The 20,304-nt window shown below is 34.0% G+C and overlaps 1 protein-coding gene across 1 annotated transcript in view; it reads left to right on the forward strand.

Annotated features, from left to right (window-relative positions):
• LOC138305772 (putative ankyrin repeat protein RF_0950) overlaps positions 1-20,304 on the forward strand; it is a 124,417-nt gene that overhangs the window by 7,928 nt on the left and 96,185 nt on the right. The window contains exons 3-5 of the mRNA XM_069246042.1: positions 199-313; positions 733-819; positions 13,735-13,812. Of these exons, the coding sequence (XP_069102143.1) occupies positions 305-313; positions 733-819; positions 13,735-13,812 (174 nt within the window). The 5' untranslated portion in view covers positions 199-304. The remainder of the gene's footprint in view (positions 1-198; positions 314-732; positions 820-13,734; positions 13,813-20,304) is intronic.

Here is a 20,304-nt window from a genome sequence, read left to right on the forward strand (position 1 = left end):
ATTATTGACCATCGATACATGGTGAATGTAATAATGGAATGCCTGATAAAATTCCAGATTTGTAGACGTTCAAATGTAAACATGTCGATTATAGACAATTATTGAATTCAAATGCATAATGGGGAAGTTTTAAATTGTTTGTTTTTGTATGCTGATATTTTAGCTACAAAACATACAAAACTTACTTGTGTCATCTAGGTGAACCACGCACATTGATTTGAGCAAATCAGTAAGGATCCGGAATTCACGGTGCAGGTTCTGCAAAGCTAGTTTAGTTCAACAGTACAACCAGTAACGAATAGAAATGGCTGATGTAAGTATATATAACAATATTCTTTAAAAAAAACATAACTTGTAACAAAATATAAAAATGTTTAAGTCACGCTTTAATAATAAACTAATACTAGTTTTATAATAAATGACCATCATCATTTGTGCCATACTTTAAATATTAATTCGATGACACTTAAAAAAAAAATAAATACATGTATATAAATGAAATGACCTTTGACTGTATTGATCATACTACTTTCGTAAAGACAACATTTACTTAATATGAAATGTTATGAGCTGATTAACACAAATGAAACGAATAATGCAACCGCATGGGATTCATCTACCATCATCTCTCCGTTAATGTAACTATATTCCATCAATTATAATAAAAAATGATATGTCATCGACTGATGACAAAAAAACACTTCGATAATATAAATTTAACTGTCTTTTTAGCTTGATAGCAGACTATATGATGCGGTAGAGAGAGGTAACAAGAGAGAAGTAATAGACCTCCTAGGGAAAGGAGCAGACCCAAACACTGTAAGTAATTAGTAACAATCTTTACAAAAAAAACTAAATATACCTAGCAAAGACTAAAGTTTGACTTCTAATTGCGATATAATGTGGTACACTTTTAATATGAATGGACTATTATAAATATCTACCATACGTAGATTAGAATGATAGTATGTTGTACGCCAAGTTGTTTTCACTAACTAAATATCCTGCTGGTTAAATATGTGTGTACTTTAACAGTTTTTGAAGGATATTTATTTTCAGAGTGACATGTAGTATTTATCTCTAGTTGTTATTTTAATCCAGAGAAATCTCATTACGTCATACACATTCCATATGGTTATAATGTACGCAGTGTTACACAGTTTTGAATTTGATACATCTAATAATGTATCTTCATTTTATTCTGTCTAAGACAAAGAAATGGGTTACTATATAATCATTTATTGCAATTTCGTTTCGTTACATTACAAATTAACGATAAATTTGAAAAGAAATATTTGACATGGATTACATATTTTTTTTCTAAATGAGACAAAACCTCGTATGACGGTATACTTCAAATTGAATTCAAGGTGAGTAATCTATCGCAAAAAAAATAGCATGTATGGAGAGAAGGAGAGAGAAAATGTATGGTTGGTATCTCACAATACAATGCGTGTTTTGCTTCGAGACTTAAAAAAGCCATTCCTTTGTCAAACATCAAGATAAGCCTGTTTTGTAAGATACTAACCTGTATTCTGTTTATTCAGCAACCATTTCCATATAGATGACATTCATTACTCAGATGTGGAGGGTTTGTGGTATCATGTCTGGACATCTTAACCATTCAGCAACCACAGCTGTGACAGACCCCTTTTTTCTTACAATACCGGTATAACATCATGCATGTGCACATGTACATGTACATTGCATGTACTGTAGCTAACAACGTTTTTAAGAAGAACATTATGAATATGATTGAATCAAACAATAAATTTGGTATATACATGTCGGTAAAATAAAACTGTAATAATTCATTTAACAAAAACTCCATTTTACAGCTACAGATGTAGTGATTTTGTTACATTAATCAAAATAACGTTTCACTACACACGACTGTACACGTGTGTGTGCGATAGAAGATCAATGTGCATACCCTACACAGTTTACATGTGCTTGTGATGTCTGCATGTCGTATGCACACTGTTATTGATACGTTGTCAATCGCACTCAATATACATTCACAGCACATGCCATGTTAACCGATTAAAGTTATTGAACTATATAAATATTTAATCAGTTTAACAGTCCGATTGAATAAGCATGAAGACCAGTTTTATTTCCATATTAATTATAGAAGCCATCCTGTTCTGTGTTACACATATTAAATATTTACACTTGCTAGGCTTGCTCCCTATACGCAAATACTAGCCGATTTTGTTTATCATAACTGCATGGTAACATTGAACTTTGAACTTGCGTATGGAAATGTTCTATGTAACTTAAAGGGGCTACTTTTTTAAAGAAACACATGGCTTTGTTTACATTTTGACGCAACATTACGTGTATACATGTTGTTGTTTTTCGTAGAATTTTGGAAAAATGTAAAGTAATACATATATGTTTTATATTATATATGATACCAACATTTTTTAACAATTGTATAAAGAAACGGGAAAAAAATATCCCGACCGGGGGCGACGTGCTGTGCTGTCAAATGTAAACATTACCTCTGTGTCTGTGTTCGTCCTACGATCGAGTCTTTGGGGTGGACGGGCGTGAGACCCTCTGACAGAAGTCAGTTATAAGCATATCCTCTTGTCTTTGTTCTTTGAGAATTTAATCATGTGTATTATTAAACATGCACCTGTAGTAATCCACGTGTTGACAGTTACGCGTCACCACAAATACATTGTACCCATCGAACACAAGTGAAATTGTTCCGTCTGTAGATGGCGATGGATCTAAGCGTAGATTATATAATCACATGGCTCCTAAGGATGTAATATCGTCAAGTCAGACGACAATCTCAAACACGTTGAGCTACTTGCAATTGAACACCGGTGTTTTGACAGTTTCGGCTAACTCCAGTGTGTAAGCGTGCGTCAGCTTCGCCGCGCTGAACATAAAAAACCGAGTTCACACATGTGGCCGAGTACACATTCTTTATGTTATTACGGTATATATTAACTTTTAGCAAAATTGAATGTATATTTAAAGTTCTGATCTGATGAAATAATTTTTTATCTGAAATTTACTTTGTTTGTCATGCTTAATTTACAATAAAATATCAAACTTTTTTGTCGTCGGGAATGAATAATTACGTGAAGAGTCATCATTCGCTGTTCAATTGAGTAAGCTCCTCCCACATTTGACCGACTTTTATTGAATAATTACGTAACATTCAAATGACGATTTTATTGCATAAATATAAATAAAAAAAGTCGTATGAGTGTAGATATAGAGATTGAATTTCGCTTTTATGTTAACCATGCTTGTATGGAGCAATTCCTCTAAGAATATATTCAATATGAGGCGCTAAAAGCGCCCCATAGAATGTATTCTAGAGAAATTGCCTCCCATACAAGCATGGTTCACATAAAAGCGCAAACCAATCCCTATTTGTTATCAACATATACTGAAATTTTCTTCAAGATGTGATGACGGAAATCGAAATGTTAGTGACATAGTGTCTTCACATTTCAGCACTATTGACTAATGGTAAAAACTAGACTAATCATATATCTAATATACACAAAAAAATACCGATGCTATTTTTAGATTGCAGTCGTAATAGCTGTTCTTAAAGGCCCATCACCTTTCCAGAGCAAAATGTAAAGGTTTCTTGAAAACATTATTAAGAAAATGTATATAAATGAAAAACAATTAGGTTACAACACCAAACATATGCAAGACTTCCTGCGTAATATAGGATAACAGAGGATATTCATTTCGCTGTATCGCCGTCTGGCGCAGTGATAGTCAACTACCGCGCGGTATTTAGGACGACGGCAGGGAATATAAGTTTAGTTTAAATCAATTTTATTGTAACAAAAGACAATGGATTGGACAAAAGGGTATTACAACTTACTGACGTCCTTTCCGAACAAATAGATATATAATTACAATGATATTTTGTCACGTGATAGCTTAAATATGTCTATATGTGTTGTACTTTTTACAAAAAGTTTAATATAATCAAATCTATACAAAAAAGGTTACAAATTAGGATATAGCTAAAGATATAAAGGAGGGATAAGAGACACCAACGCATATTTTGTGTTTGTTATAGGGGGTTTTACTTAGAACGTGGTAGTCGGCGTAAGTATAATCCTTATCTATATCTATGGACGGACCACGGACGAAAGGTGATTTCAATATCATCAGATAGTGGGGATCCACTCTAGTAGCATGTTGAGTTAAGCCTACATACTATTCAGCAATATTATGACAGCGATTACTCACGCAAATATATACATAACAATTGATCTTAACCATAGATCTCCAACATTCCCACGGGATTAAAATGTTCTTACAACAAAACTTTTATTGCTTCTGCTTCTCAATTGATACCAAAAGTAATATCCCGTTTTAAATATATACATGTACATACTGTATACATTGTATATCGATTTGTAAAAATAAACATGTCATATCAGTAATATGAATGGAAACAAAGTCTTATGACGAAGATGTTACACCATCTTTCATGTTCCATGTTCATGAGAAATTGGGACTCAATGCAAACGTTTTCCTTCGAAACAATGAGTAGTGTGCAAGAATAAGAATGACCTCCCTTGTGTTTTGCCGATGTACATATATGATAAATATCAATATTATATATATGTATTATAATGTTTATACTACTTTGATTTTTTTTATTACATAGATATTCATATCTTTATCGATTCAATGTTTTATTTTGTTATGTGTAACTACTAACTTAATCAATACATGATTTTGCTGCCACTATTGTCATTTTAGCTGCTATTTTCTTCCAAGGTCACACAGATAATCTAAAATTTACAAATTGTGTTGTTGTTGTTCCGTCCATTAAATGATACTAGAAAAGCAATTTTTTTTCAATAAAAAAGGTGATTTTGGTGATGTTTGATCTTTCACCTTTACTTCCATAAAAGGTCAAAGGTAAAAACTATATTTAGAAATATGAAATTCAGGTGATATACTAATCAATGATGTATAACACTTTATATTTACACTTGCTAGGCTTGGTCACTATACTCTAATACTAGCCGATTTTGTTTACCATTAACTGCATGGTAACATTGAACTTTGAACTTGCGTATGAAAATGTTCTGTACAACGTAAAAGAACTACTTAAAAAGAATAAACACATGGCTTTGTTTACATTTTGACGCAACATTACGTGTATATTGCTGTTTTTTCATAAAATTTTGGAAAAATCTAAACAATATATACATGTTTTATATTCATATATGATTCAAACAAATTTTAAATTAACAATTGTATAAAGAAACGGAAAAAATATCCCGACCGGGCCGACGTGCTTTCATTTATGTTAAAAATGATGGGTGTCAAATGTAAACATTACCTCTGTGCCTATGTTCGTCCTACGATCGAGTCTTTGGGGTGGACGGGCGTGAGACTCTCTGATAGAGGTCAGTTATAAACATATCATCTTGTCTTTGTTCTTTGAGAATTTAATCATGTGTATTATAAAACATGCACCGCGCTAGTAATCCACGTGTTTACAGTTACGGGTCACCACAAATACATTGTAACCATCGAACACAAGTGAAATTGTTTCATCTATCGATGGCGATGGATCTAAACGTAGATTATATAATCAAATGGCTCCCAAGGATTTAATATCGTCAGGTCAGACGACATCTCCAAACACATTGAGCTACTTGAAAATCGATGTTTTGACAACTTCGGCAAACTCAAGTGTGTAAGCGTGCGTCAGCTTCGCCTCGCTGCACAATAACGGTCACCGAGTTCACACATGTGGCCGTGTACAAATTCTTTATGTTATTACGCTATATATTAACTTTTAGCAAAATTGAATATATATTTAAAATTCTGATCTAATTATATAAGATTATCTCTGAAATTAACTTTCTTTCTCATGTTTATATTTACAATAAAACATTGAACTTTTTGTCGTCGCGGATGAATAATTCTACCTTATGTGAAGAGTCATTATTCGCTGTTCAATTGAGTAAGCTCCTCCCACTTTTGACCGACTTTTATTGAATAATTACGTCACATTTAAATGACGATTTTATTGTATAAAATATAAAATAAAAAAGTCATGTGAGTGTAAATATAGGGTAACGCGCCCCATAGAATATTTTCTTAGAGGAATTGCTCCATACAAGCATGGTTAACATAAAAGCGAAATTCAATCCCTATATGGTTCTATGCACCCAACGTGTGGGAAATAAGATATACAAAAAAATGTTAATCTCACTTATTTAGCACATCAAAAACACCCGAACAGGAAGGTGTTACTTGTGGAAGAATGGCCGGGGTATGAACAGAGCCCAGAAGGTTGAACCAGTGTCTCATGTATAACACTGGATGTCAAGTCTGAGAGCTTCACTATGGAACACATGCACAATGATACCCAACGTATACCGCTATCCGATTTCTGAAAGGTATCAGACATTGCGGAAGCAAACAATTAAAACAAATTTTCAGAGATTATGTGACCTGAAAAAAAAAGCTTACCGGGAAGTTTATTTTCCACTCGTTGAGGGGGCGCGGTCGATTGGTATTTAAGGCCTATTAAAAATCACATATAATATTATTTCCCTACACTTAAAGATACAACATTCGCAGGCATTAGACATGTTTATCCATTTATCATGTAATAAACTCATTTCCATTTTCCAACCATTTAGAATACATTGCTTTAATTAATAGTATGATATTATTTTTTTTAATTTTATGATCCTAAATAGAGATCCATTTAATAAAAATGTGAAGAAAACTCACTGATTGAATTTGGAAAATGGATAACTCGGCAAGGTATGTATAAATATTATTCCACATATTAACAAAATTATAAAACAATTCCATATTTTAACTGATTTGTTTATATGCCCATGCCTTGGTCCAGAATGCAGTTTTGGTCGACATGAGCGTTTTATTTGGGAGACGAACACCTTCTAGGAAAACATATTTAGAATTTAAATTGATAATTGTATAACAATAATTTTAAAGTTCACGTTAATTACAAGAATATATTGCAGCATAAAAAACTAAGTGTAGATTATTTGGCAAAAATGTTCAAAGTTTGAAGAAACCGTACTCGCATGAAACTTTGCCTATCGTAATTTTTAGGACATAAATGTTTCAGGAAAAAAAGTACATCCAAAAATTCACGGCCCCTGAATATAATAAACACGTTTCCATTTTAAAATATATTTAGAATACATTGCTTAAAATATTTTCCACCGCTGACGAATGGTATTTTCTAAATATCAAAACAGGAACAGAGAATTTAGTATTTTACTTCAGTAATAAAAGTTATTTTCTTTGCACAATTACCACCATTAAAAAAATTGACTTTCCAATTGTACTTAGAAATATTATAGAAAATATTAAAAATAATTAATCGCATACCGAAACAAATCCGTCGCACTTTTATCCTATATGAAATTAAGTACTGATTGTGTATGTACCAAAAGTTAAAACGAACTATTTCATATGCAGTTTTTTTGTTAATTAGACACATATATACACGATTATACATCAGTTATTGTTCAAAATGATGGGCTACGAGACAACATTTAAATAAATAGTATATATTTATTAATTTCATAGTGTATATAGGGATTTTTAATAAAGGAGGATAACTCGCTTATTGAATTGCATCCATACCTCGTAAGATGTAATACATTTGATTCCCGATTTTAACAAAATATAAACAATTTAGATTTTGAACTGATTTGTTTAGTCAGGCTATGCCTTGCTCCAGAGTGCATTATTGTCGACGTAAGTGTGTATTTCAGAGACGAACAGCTAATAAGGAAACACATTGACAATAAGTGTTGTATCCTTTTTTTTTCTTCATAGATTTTTTGAAGCCATTTACATTTTATTACATACATATTGAGAGACATAACCAAGAGAGAATAAGAGAAGGGTGACTAAAATCATCTTGATAATTCCTACAATGAGTTATCGTTGATCGTTTCATTGGAACAGTATAATAAAAACGAATAACTTAACTACTTTTAGGTATATATTTGTAAACGAAACAAACTGAATTATAGATGTCCATCTCTGGGGTCCGATGATGAAGATTGATATCGATATCAATGTAAAATGAAGGACAAATAATATAAATCGACTTAACTCCGACACTGCAAAATATAAACACTGAAGGGTTTCTAAAACGTTATATGTGGTTCTTATAATCGTTCCCTTCTATTTACGGATTATATTAAAATACGTAATTGGTATAGAGTATAATTTGTGCACACAATCGTGGTACATTTGTACTTCCCAGCATCTCATCCAATGTAGATCAACATAACCTTAATGATAAAACCAGGAATCGCGACTGTGGTTTAAAAATTTATGTATCATGTTTAAATAGTAAAAAAATTCTCCCGTGTAAACAAACCTTTACCACCAATTCGTCCTATTATTAAATATATGGGTTAGATTCGTATTTGCATGCATACATGTAATTTGAACTATTTTAAATATTGTCATAAACCATTGTTTTTAAATTCTAAAAAAAGGTCGATTTGACTTTTTAAGTGTAAGTTTCCTACTGACCCTGGATGCAACATTGTTTATGATAAAAGATAATAATGTATTCTACGATCACGGTCAACTTTAAGATACGCATAACCCTGTATCTAGTAACAAGAAACCGGAGTTAAGCTAACATAATTATTTGGTCATTTTTTAAATCCGAGTCTTGAAAAAATAAATTAAATTCAATGGTCGACGCTTACGATAACCAGATTATATTTAAGAATGTGTGGAAATGACCATGCCCATGATGACCATATATCTTAATTAATATTTATTTTCCTTTTTAATTTTTCATACTTGTAATTCATAATAATATCCGAGATATGACAGAGACACAAGACAGGGTAATACTCGATTGATTTATCAGTAAAAGTACACTCATTGTAATATGAAGTAAGTCTACATATGTATCTGCTCCTTTTGGATTGGTATTGATTCGTGATGTTCATGAGTGTTTGAGTTTTTAGTATCAATACCCTGCTATGTTTGTCTCACAAAAAAGTGATATTCACAACTGTTTACCTTCCCGCAATGGGTGATAGAACTCTGGATATACTTAAGATAAAACAGTGAAAACATATATAAGAAACATATATTTGAAATAATAGAGAAAATACGATTTTCCCTAACAAACCCAAACTATAACAATATGCTCACATCACAAATTCCACAGAACAAGTCGAATATAACGATGCGCTCATCCCACACACTACTCACACGTAAACATTAAAGATAAGGCCCTCATCATTCCTCAAAACACAGTTAAATTTATAGGCCTTCATCAGTTCCCTCTTACTGTCTATTGAATAAGATAGTTGCCAGCATCAGACCTAGAAAAGTAAATCTATACACATAATGTTCCAATTCGTTCCCACTACTGTCAATATGTTTATAATATAAAGCCCTCATCAGACCTAAAAAATGTTAATACATACATATTGAAAGACATAACCAATAGTGAATAGAGTAGAAGTGTTTATACAACATCTATGATAACATCGTACAATGAGTTAATCGGTTGATCGTATCATTGGAACAGTAACATCAAAAAATAATTTAACTACTCTTAAGGTAATATAATAACGATATTGTCAACGAAACAAACACAAATAAAGATGTCATCTCTGGTGTCCGATGATAAACCTTGATATCGATATCAATATAAAAATGAAGGAAAAAATTAATGTTAGACGACTTCAATCCGACACGGCAATATATAAACACGGAAGGATTTCTAAAACATTATATGTGATTATTATAATCGTTCCCTTCTATTTACGGGTTCTATTAAATATTAATTTTAAAATTTAATTAATAAAATTATAAAATTGAGTTCTAGAGTATAGTTTGTAAATCGTGGTACATTTGTACATTCAAAGTATCATGTCCAATTAAGATCAGCATAACCATGAAATATTACCAGATATGGTGTTTAATAGGTGTACAGTTTCTACTAGCCGTTGCAAACATTGTTTGATTTATATTTAACTTATAATGTATTCTACGATATGCTCAATAAAGATATCATGTGAACACTTTACAGTCATAACTTCCTATCCGTGGAAACTATGAATTGTGCTAACGCATAGAAATCCATAATGTTAACGATGACGTCATTCAAATAAATGCCGAAAAATGCTTAATTAATAAACTGATAATTAAAGGACGTTACGAATAAGTGATCGAGAATGCGCCGTTCGTTCGGACCTCATACGTGGTCAACGAGTGCACTCTTTTGATGACTAAGATTATGAAGAATACCGATCTATATGTTTTCCGTCTAACAATATCTGTACATTTAACGTTAGAATCAGGATAGTAATAGTCGATAAACGGCGTATTTGAGTCGATATTGTACTTAGTTCGGTTTGCCGAAAGCTTGATACCGGGTGAAAACCAAAGTTTGTACGGTAGGTGTAGGACCTAGATTTTTTCGACAAACTAGGGAAAAATAATGTTGTCAGATCTTTGAATTTGGCTCGGCTAATATAACATAAAGCTACATGTATCTTTTGAGAAGCACATTACATAACTCATGCAAACGGACTGATATATGCCGAAACGGTCTTGTATCTTGTACTGAATAAAATGAGATTCCATAACAATCAAGTGATTAAAACATTTTCTGTTCAACTCAGTTAAACTGTGAATATATTCTATTTGATACTTAATATACATGTGGTTTTAAGGGAGATGCATAATTAAGGACGTTAACCGAACAGTGATCGAATGCGCCGTTCTTTCGGACCTCCTCGGGTCAATGAGTACATTCGAAACTGCACATGAAAACTCTTTTGTGACTAAGATTATGAAGAATACCGATCTATTATGTAAACCGTCTAACGATATCATACCATTTAACACATTAAAATCAGGATAGTACAGTCGATAAACGGCGTGTTTGTCGATATTGTACTTAGTTCGGTTTGCTGAAAGCTTGATACCGGGTGAAAATCAAAGTTTGTACGGTAGGTGGTAGGACCTAGTTTCGACAAACTACATGTAGAAAAAAAAGAATGTTATCAGATCTTTGAATTTGGCTAGGCTAATATAACATGAAGCTACATGTATCTTTTGAGAAGCAAATTACATAACTCATACAAACGGACTGATATGTGCCGATACGGTTTCGATCTTGTACTGAATAAAATGAAATTTCATAACAAGTGATTAAAACAGTTTCTGTTCAACCCAGTGAAACTGTGAACATATGACACTTAATATACATGTGTTTTCAAGGGAAAATAATTAAATCAAGATATTCCAATTTTGCCGAGTAATCCAGCTAGTATAAAACTACAGATACAGAAATATTTTGATCTCTCCATCGCCCCGCCCCTGCTTTTCGTTCAATTTGTGCAAGCTAGTATATTTCATGAATATTGCGTATGTAGATGTCTACATGTATCATGTTTAGCTAATACGATCCTCAATAAGCACTAACACGTTCGGGAAACAAGACTTTATTTACTGTATACATGTACGATAAGACAGGCCTAACTACTCTAATTAGATGATGCATGTATTTCCCGTTTTGAGAAAATGCATGGAAGTACTCTGATTCATTTGATTAAATACTACATGTATCTTACGAAAAAGCACATGTAAGCTAGTGTCAACAACAGTATTATATCTGTAATATAGAAACTAAACATGTACATGTAGGCATAGACTAATTTATTTCCCTGTCTACAGTTATCAGCTGAACGTAGATCGAGGATTCAGAATAAGAGATTTTTTCTTAGGCGTACACTTGCCGTACAGGTTATATTGAGGATCCAAAAATCTGTTTTAGTTTACTTCGGATAATAAATATATATCTACATGTATTAGATATGCAGATATATCATCAAAAACATACAAAGACATACAGTTGTGTATGATGACATCGATTTTATCGACTTTGTTGTGATCAAGTTGAAGTTATCAACTTCGATCGTTGTCACGTAGACGCTTTTCATCGTTACAGATTTGGCGCCAAATTCAAATTTATGCTTGAATATCTGCCTCAAACGACTATTGAATCTAAGATATCTTGACGATGGAAAGATAGAATTTGATAAAATATTTTCCCGCTAAAACAATATAAAATCATGGATTGTCTAAAGGGTAATTAAAGTAGAATCTTTACACGGAATTTCCCATATTCATTTTTCAGATATTATATCCAGGCAAAATAATGGCTTATTTGTGCCATTTCTTAGCTTTGTATAGCATCAAATCGGTGGCATCGTGACGTAAAATTAAATGGTATAACACTTTATATTATCAGACTATTACACTTTATAATATTCAATATATAAGATGTTCTTTATAAAAATATTACCGCTCGATTTCATTCAAATAATATAATTGTGAAAAAAAAGTCATTTTTAGGTGGGTAGGTGTATAGAAAGGCTAATTACTCAAAAATTATATTTTCCACGGATCAATCAATTTTTTAATAATTCTTTCATCATAACCCAAACATCTGTCCTTATTATGTGGACAAAAAATAAAGAAAATTAAACAATACAATTTTTTGAAATTAGGTTTTTAAGTTGAAATTCAAATGCAAAAATTGGGCCTTTTTAGGCCTCATTTTACACACATTCCGCGTGAAAAATTCACAATTATTGTATTTTTAAAGAGTGGAAACGACATTGAGGTCATTGATAGCCATATAAACTTACACATTAAAGATAAAAAATGTTGTTGTTTGTAATATTTCAGTCAATTACCAAGCTTTGAAAATATGTGTGTAAAATTGTATTTTGTGAAAAACAGCGGTAAAGTAGGGTTATTGGAGTTACAATATTTCCAAAACCGCACGGTCAAATTTCAATAAAAGCGCTTAATAAACAGTTTTATTAACCAATCATTTCAGTGAGCAAATTTTTAAAGAAAATTGGACGAGGGGAAATGTTTAGGCCTAACTGTATCGAACCACCTGAATTGACAATTTCCATTAAAATTGATGACAAGCTTATAATTACACATTGCGAATTCTATCTCGTCATGAGTTGGTGGCTAATATCAATACAAAGCTTGATATGTATTTCTCGAAAATAAAACATATCACATGTATTAATTTGCAATAAAATTAATTGTTTATATGTATTTTCATACTACATTGTAAATCCGACTTTTTGAAAGGCAGATTTTTTTCTTCTTCATTCTATGAATAAAACAAATAAAAGAATGGCAAGAAAACCCGACGTTTTCATGTCAGTACAATAGAGACGTCTGCGTTGCTTATTGAATTGAAAATAAATAATCCATTGGAAAATCAATGGAATCGTACGTTAAGCTTATTCTTTTTTTAGATCAAGTACTGTGAAAATACTAAGTATAAGCATTGCTGTTACTATTCTTTTTTTAACTCAGGGTATAATATCATATAATCATAATATAAACTAAATTTTGTTTGCAAACTGATGTGAGAATCCGCCACGTATATTTTTTTTCTTTCATATCCGGATGTAGTTAAAAAGAAATAGTTACATCAATGCTTTAACATATATAGTCTTAATAATATCAAAAGCTCACATGTTATATGATGTGGTAGGACATGTATAATTATAGGCAACACTTTTTATGATTTTGCTTCTGATCATTTAATAAAGTATTGCTATAATACAATTGGGGAATTAGATAAAATAATAATAAATTAGTGACAATAACATATTACTTAGCCATATAACATTATTTTAATTTCAGGGCTTGGACACCGCGGTAATGTTGGATCAAGTAGATATTGTTAAATTGTTACTGCAACACGGAGCAGATCCAAATGAGGTAAGTTATATTATAAACGTGTGCATTTTATTACTAAACAATTACTTCTGGTTGGGTGATAAGGTTTATGTATAAATAAATCGATGACTTTTTACACGTGTTTTCTGGTATTTTGTCATATCCATCATGACCGCGCATTATAATAAAATAATGGACCTAACATCGTACAGTTGTCTTCGAAATGATTACACAGCACTATTACTAGTAGTATTCACTTTCATATCATAGTGTATGTGTGCTGACTGGTCATTTTTATGCATAGGACAGTGTACACAACGTATGAGATGATCGGAACCTAACATATGGAACATTGGTTACTTGACACATAGCAACACAACAATATCCAGTTTATTTCTGAAACACAGAAACCAGGCGTATCAACAAAGAAAGATAGCCAAACAACTCATCAATATGATAGTTCAAATGTGTCATAAATAGATATATACTTGCGCTTTGGTCACGAAACGGATACACATGCTAACTGGATCTTCAGTCCGCAATCCGAAGTGAAAGACAAGTGTATCGAATAATCGCATAGTAAAAAAATTAAGAATATAAAATGAAATATCAAACATCAATGTAATTTTGGTAATAAAACTAAACATATAGAATGTAGCCTTTACATATGGTTTCATTTTTTTTTTAATTTAAAATGTTTTGATATACTACATTGTTTTCATATTCACTTTATAAGTACATTTAGGAGTATTTTTCTCTGTTTTTTAATTACCTTCCCTTCTTTCTTGTTAGAGAGAAAAATCAATCAAAATTTAACTTTTTAGGAAATTGACATTACTCGATGACACATTGACTATATAGATACAAAAATAACCGGATATGTCATATTCTTCGTCAAGTCATCTTCTAGCATATGCATCATTTGGATTTTAAAAATATAAACTGATTTTTTTACATTGAATTTACGAAACAACTTATATATCTTATACAAATCGTTTTCAATGGATTGGTTGTTATAAGAGCGTGAGGAGTCACAACCCATGTTCGGCCAGCTAGGGTATTTAGGGAAGTAACGTTACCACTACACCTCATGATCACCCAGTTTGGGTTTTCGATAATCTTGGAGTGAATATCTTGTAGTTGCTTTAAATTCAACGGACACTACCAAATTTGTGTATTGGTAGCTAGGTCAGTTGTTTTGCTCCGGGTTCTTCATTTGGTTTGATTATTTGAACGTCCTATTTATAGTCAGAGTCATAAAGGAATGATGCTGAGTTTGTTCAAATGGATGACCTTGACTATCATTCAAGGTCATAGGGAGCAAATTGTATAAAATATTTTAATGACTTATTTGAAGGGTATTATCAAGAGTTAAGTCTGCATTGGAGGCACAGAAATATCTTCATTTCGCCTGCAACACTCCTTAATATGTCGCCCACTAGCAAGTCAAAATATAAGTATATAGGCATATAGGTTGATTTACATAAACATGCTTATGTGGTATTAGTCAAGCTGCTAAAATTAATCAAAAGCTTACGTGATGTAGAATAAAATGCATAATTAACTTATACAAATCGTTTTCAAGAGATCGAAAGTAATAAGAGAGTGATGAATCAACCACGAAAGAACGGTGATCAGGCAGTTGACCCCTGACATTTCTACGTCCATGGCAGGGATGGATTCCCTGGCCAGTTTGGGGGTTATAAAAGGAAGTAGCGTTATCACTTCACTACATGAAAACTTTTTTTTAGGATTTTCAATAATCTTTGAGCGAAAATCCTGTAAGTTTTGTTTGTATATTCATCTGACACTTTTAATATTGTGTAATGGTAGCTAGACCAGTTGTTTCTATCCGGGAACACCATTTTGCTTGATTATTTGAACGTCCTTTTAATAGCCAGGGGGACATAGGAAAATGGTGGTGGAAAGCTGGAGACCGAGTATCCGGGGGGAAATCCCACTGACTAGTGGTCAGTTCCTGCAACTGTCCCACATGATAATCAAACTTGTACCCATAGTTCAATACAAACTTTGTATTGGGTCCTTTAGATCTCTTGAATTAATATTTAAATAACATGTTTTAACGGAATCATCGAGAGTTAAGTCCGCCTTGGAGCGTTAGGGTTAAGATAAAGATAGAAAGAGAATTACATGGTAAGACTTAGAAAAGCCGAGATAACGAGGCTATGCCGAATCATGTCGGTTTTCCGTGTCGACCACCAAAAATAAAACAAAATTAAAATAAATCAAAATAATTCATGTAAGGTACTAACCGTGTAAATCTGTGCACCCTGCATTAAAAACAAAAGCATATTGACAGTTATTTACTTGGTTTCGCTCCAAACGAGACGCTCTTTGATGTAGAAGGAAGCGTGGAAAATCTATAAGCGCATTCGCAAATAGTACCAGTAATACCAATCAGTGTATAATATAACTGAAACAATATGGAAATACTAAAAAAACAATAATTACCCTTCAAAGAATCACTTTACAATACATACCATTACTATGATTCAAGAAATAGATGACACCACCATGGGGGGGGGGGGGTTAAAAAAAAGTCTGGCCCTGCAGGTAGAGAGTTAGAATTGTACCTGCTGCCCCTATTGCATGATCGTAAAAGGCGACTCAATTTAGGATCTTATCTTTTCTCTTGTTCCTAACTTACTGTATCTTTCCTAATCCCTCCCTTGGCACCGCCTAATTTTTGGCCACGAGTTGAGCGTTCGCCCCTGTGAGGAAGGCTCTGGGTTCTGTCCCCTGGCCGAGACAGACCAAAGTCTATAAAAGTGGTAGTTTCTGCTCCTGCTTAGCGCTCAGCAAACAGGGAGTGGGACGACTGGTTCGCCCGTTGTCAGTATAATGTGACCGGGTGGGGTGTGTTGCTTGGTGTCTTCGGCGGCATGCTTCAGTGATATAGCACTATAAAAAGGGTAACAGTTCCACTATACAAGAAGACACAACATGAATATACCGCAGTCTCCCAAAACACGCACCACCCACAACATACACGCAACACACCGCATACATGGGAGGCCGTCCTTACATGACCATAGCTGTTAATAGGACGTTAATTAATCAAACAAACAAACAAACTACTAATCGAATAATTTGTGCAGTCAAAAATGATTAATTTCAATCTATGCTGAGAATGGTTTTACTAGCACGTGTAGAAACCTTTCCGTATCAGTGTTAGAGGTATGAGACGACAAGACACTTTTGAGACATTACGTCAGCTAAATTATTAAAAAATAAAAAATAAATGCTAATAATGATAAAATGAATATACGTTGTACAAAATACCTGAATACATTTGTAATACGTGAAAGTACATCAAACTATACATAAACTCGTTATCTTGAAATTCAACGGACCAACGAAAATAATTTGACTCATCTGGAATTCGACTCAATCTTTATGTCATTAATATACGACACGTTAACTCCTCGAGAGCGGTCTCGGAACCGGGCATGCCCATAGCAGTTCGCGCGTAAACTCTTACATCCTTGAACGGGGTAACGACACCACAGTATTTCATCGACTCTTTTGCAAGTGGAATTTGATAAAAAGAAAAAATTTGGCCTTCGTTCAAGTAGTCCCTGTCTGCGGATGATGTAAGAAACCATGTGAGGCAAGTGGAGGCGGGTTTCGTAGAGTGGGAATCAACCCCATTCCCGGCAACATAGATGGGTTTGTGTGGGCTTTTGGCTAAAAATAGGGCGTTCCCAATTCTCGGCAAAAACCACGGTTTACAAGAGGCGAAAAAAACCACCGCTTGTTTTTTTAACTAGGAATGACGGGGTTCACGTTACTCGACGGACACACCGGTCACCAACATCATCCGGTCGACGAAAGACACATATTTCCTCTTATTTGTCGAATTTAGACTGAAGTTCGTCCAACTGATTTTTGAAGTACTGCGGTAACGCGCCCCCTTTTCGCTGTATGGGCTGGACCGGACCCATATTGACTTTACCTTGTAGAGGACCGACTGCACCATTAAATTCCAGTGGAAGCTGGAGGCTTAAAACAGCTCGTCAAATTCCGTTCAACACTCAGGAAATTTTCCTTTCATATCTGCGGTCGTGCATATCATTGGGTCGAGTTTAAACGTGCTCGCGAGTGTCTAATTTTAGCATGCGACATTACGAGTTTGCGGAATTTTAGCAGGCTGACTGTCCGGTTTTGCGGGTATGAATGTAGATCGCACCTTGCAAACATTTTCGTTCCTTCCAACAGATTGTGGTTCACTGGTGAGGTTCGGGACTCGAATTTTACCTGCGACACTTGACACAAGAGACGGGAACGCCCACGACTCTGACGCGACATGAGGTTCGACTGAGACTTTTCCTTCATAATAAACCAGATCGTCAGGGAGTCCAAGTTCAACAAATTCACCAGTCCAAATTACGGACTTCGCTGTCGATCGGAGAACATGCGCACGTCTTACCGCAAGTCCATCAGCTGGTATACCGGTCGAGCCATACGAACACACTAACGAGTCGCAAATGAGGATTTGTTGTTTGGCCGGTCGGACGGAAACGTCATTTTGTTCCATAAACGGTATACCCGCTAAGACGTCAGAGTCAAGGTTTTCCACTACGATGCCTTCACAGTAAAGATCATGTCCTTCGTGTGAGAATGATAAGCATGTCTCGCCGACCACTTTTAACTGCGACGAACCATCCTCTTGACTGACAGACTGGGAATTACAGGCAATTTTCGCACCTAGCCGCTGAGCACACGAAAGTCGCTTCATGTTCCCTGTAGCACCGCTATCGATGGTAAGCCGGATAGTATGGTGTCCATAGAAAACGTCGAGGTACGGGGATTGCCGAATTGCCACGCGATTGACCTTACTACTGTCACTGATCTGCGGGGTGGAATTACAAGGGATGGTGCCAGGGTTTCAGTTTCCTCGCAATGTTCGCAACTTGATGAGCCTTGGGCAATAAACCGCCTTTCATCGAACGGAAGGTTAGAACACTAACTAAGGAAATGATTGTCTGGTCTTCCAGCTTCCTTACACAGTGGGCACACTCGTTTGGCCTTCGGCGGCGTGGGTGTTGATCGCGTTTCGGTTTTTAGCACATATTGCCCTCATTGCACGGTGCTCCTCAGTTGACTGTAGGCTCTTCATGGGAGGGAATCAAACGCTTCGGATATCTCAGGTTGTAATGGGATGCTATTGGGGACGGGTACGTAAATCCGTGCGTAACGCTGCTTTACCAATTTTGGCGGAGCAAGGGTGTATGAGCGCAATCCATGTGGGAACGATAATTATTATTGCTGCAAATAATAGCTCAATAGACGTGAAGTTCTTTTTCGTGAAACTTTCAGACTTGATATATGCGTGTTATAAATGAAAGCACTGGTGTACTTGGTTCACCTTCTGGGCTCTGTTCATACCCCGGATATTCTTACATAATTATCGTAGTAGAGGAATCAAGTACGAAATTCGTTTTTAATGACAAGCTTCCATGGATTCTTTAAGATGTATGCATTCCGTTATTTGGTGTATAATGAGTATTACTTCCACATGACTAAATCATTCCCAAAATAACCATCATCGGAGACATAGGACTCAATTTAGGATGTGAAACGGTTGTGGCCCCGAGGGTATACAATTATAGTTAAAACATGGATGTATGATTATTAGTGTATTTATAGAGAAACCTCTCCTGAAAATAAACCTAATCAAGCAACGATCCTTATTAGTGCATAAAACGATCGAATTAGTGCGGTAAGTACGCATTAATGTATTTAATTATAACGTTACTTATTTATAAATACCTAACTCTTAAATCTTGCTTGGAAACCGAATTAATATTGTTCATTTCTATCAAATAATTATCTGAATCAAAAGTGGTATTTACCAGTAATGTTACTAATTTAAACGTGGTATTAGCTGGTATTAAAATAGTTTTTTAGACATGTGCTAATTGAGTTATTACAACTTGGCTGTTGATATCGATTTCCGCAAGTGACCAAACTATTGTAATTACTTTTGTTTTTTTCTTCACACAAATCAAGCTTGATTTATTATCATAACTTGTATATGTGGTTATTTCAAATAAAAGTTCTGAGAAGAAGTGATCCATTACGTAAGTTTAAAAACAAAATACAAACATATATCATATATATCGGATAAAAAGAATCAAAGACACAGTTTTGAATGTAACAGGGATATGCTTTTCTTGAACGTATGCATTTCCCGTTTAGTACATGTTTGACTATTACAAGTACAAGCCCACCATGCTTGATTTTTAACTACAAAGTAAGTAAAGTGCTTATTGTTACACACGTTTAATATCGTGGCATTATTCTATTACCATTGTTAAAATAATGATTCAGAAAACAACAGCCTTCATATATGCCTGTCTAATGAACACATTATCTAAAATCACTCATGCTTTATATCAATCCTTGTCGAATTTAGAAAGAAAATGCAATTTTACTCTATAATCGAACAAAATGCATCCTGGACCAAGGCATGACCTAATAACAAATCAAGCAAAATATAATTTCTTCATT

This window comes from Argopecten irradians, chromosome 13 (genome assembly GCF_041381155.1).
Source record: "Argopecten irradians isolate NY chromosome 13, Ai_NY, whole genome shotgun sequence".
Lineage (NCBI taxonomy): Eukaryota > Metazoa > Mollusca > Bivalvia > Pectinida > Pectinidae > Argopecten > Argopecten irradians.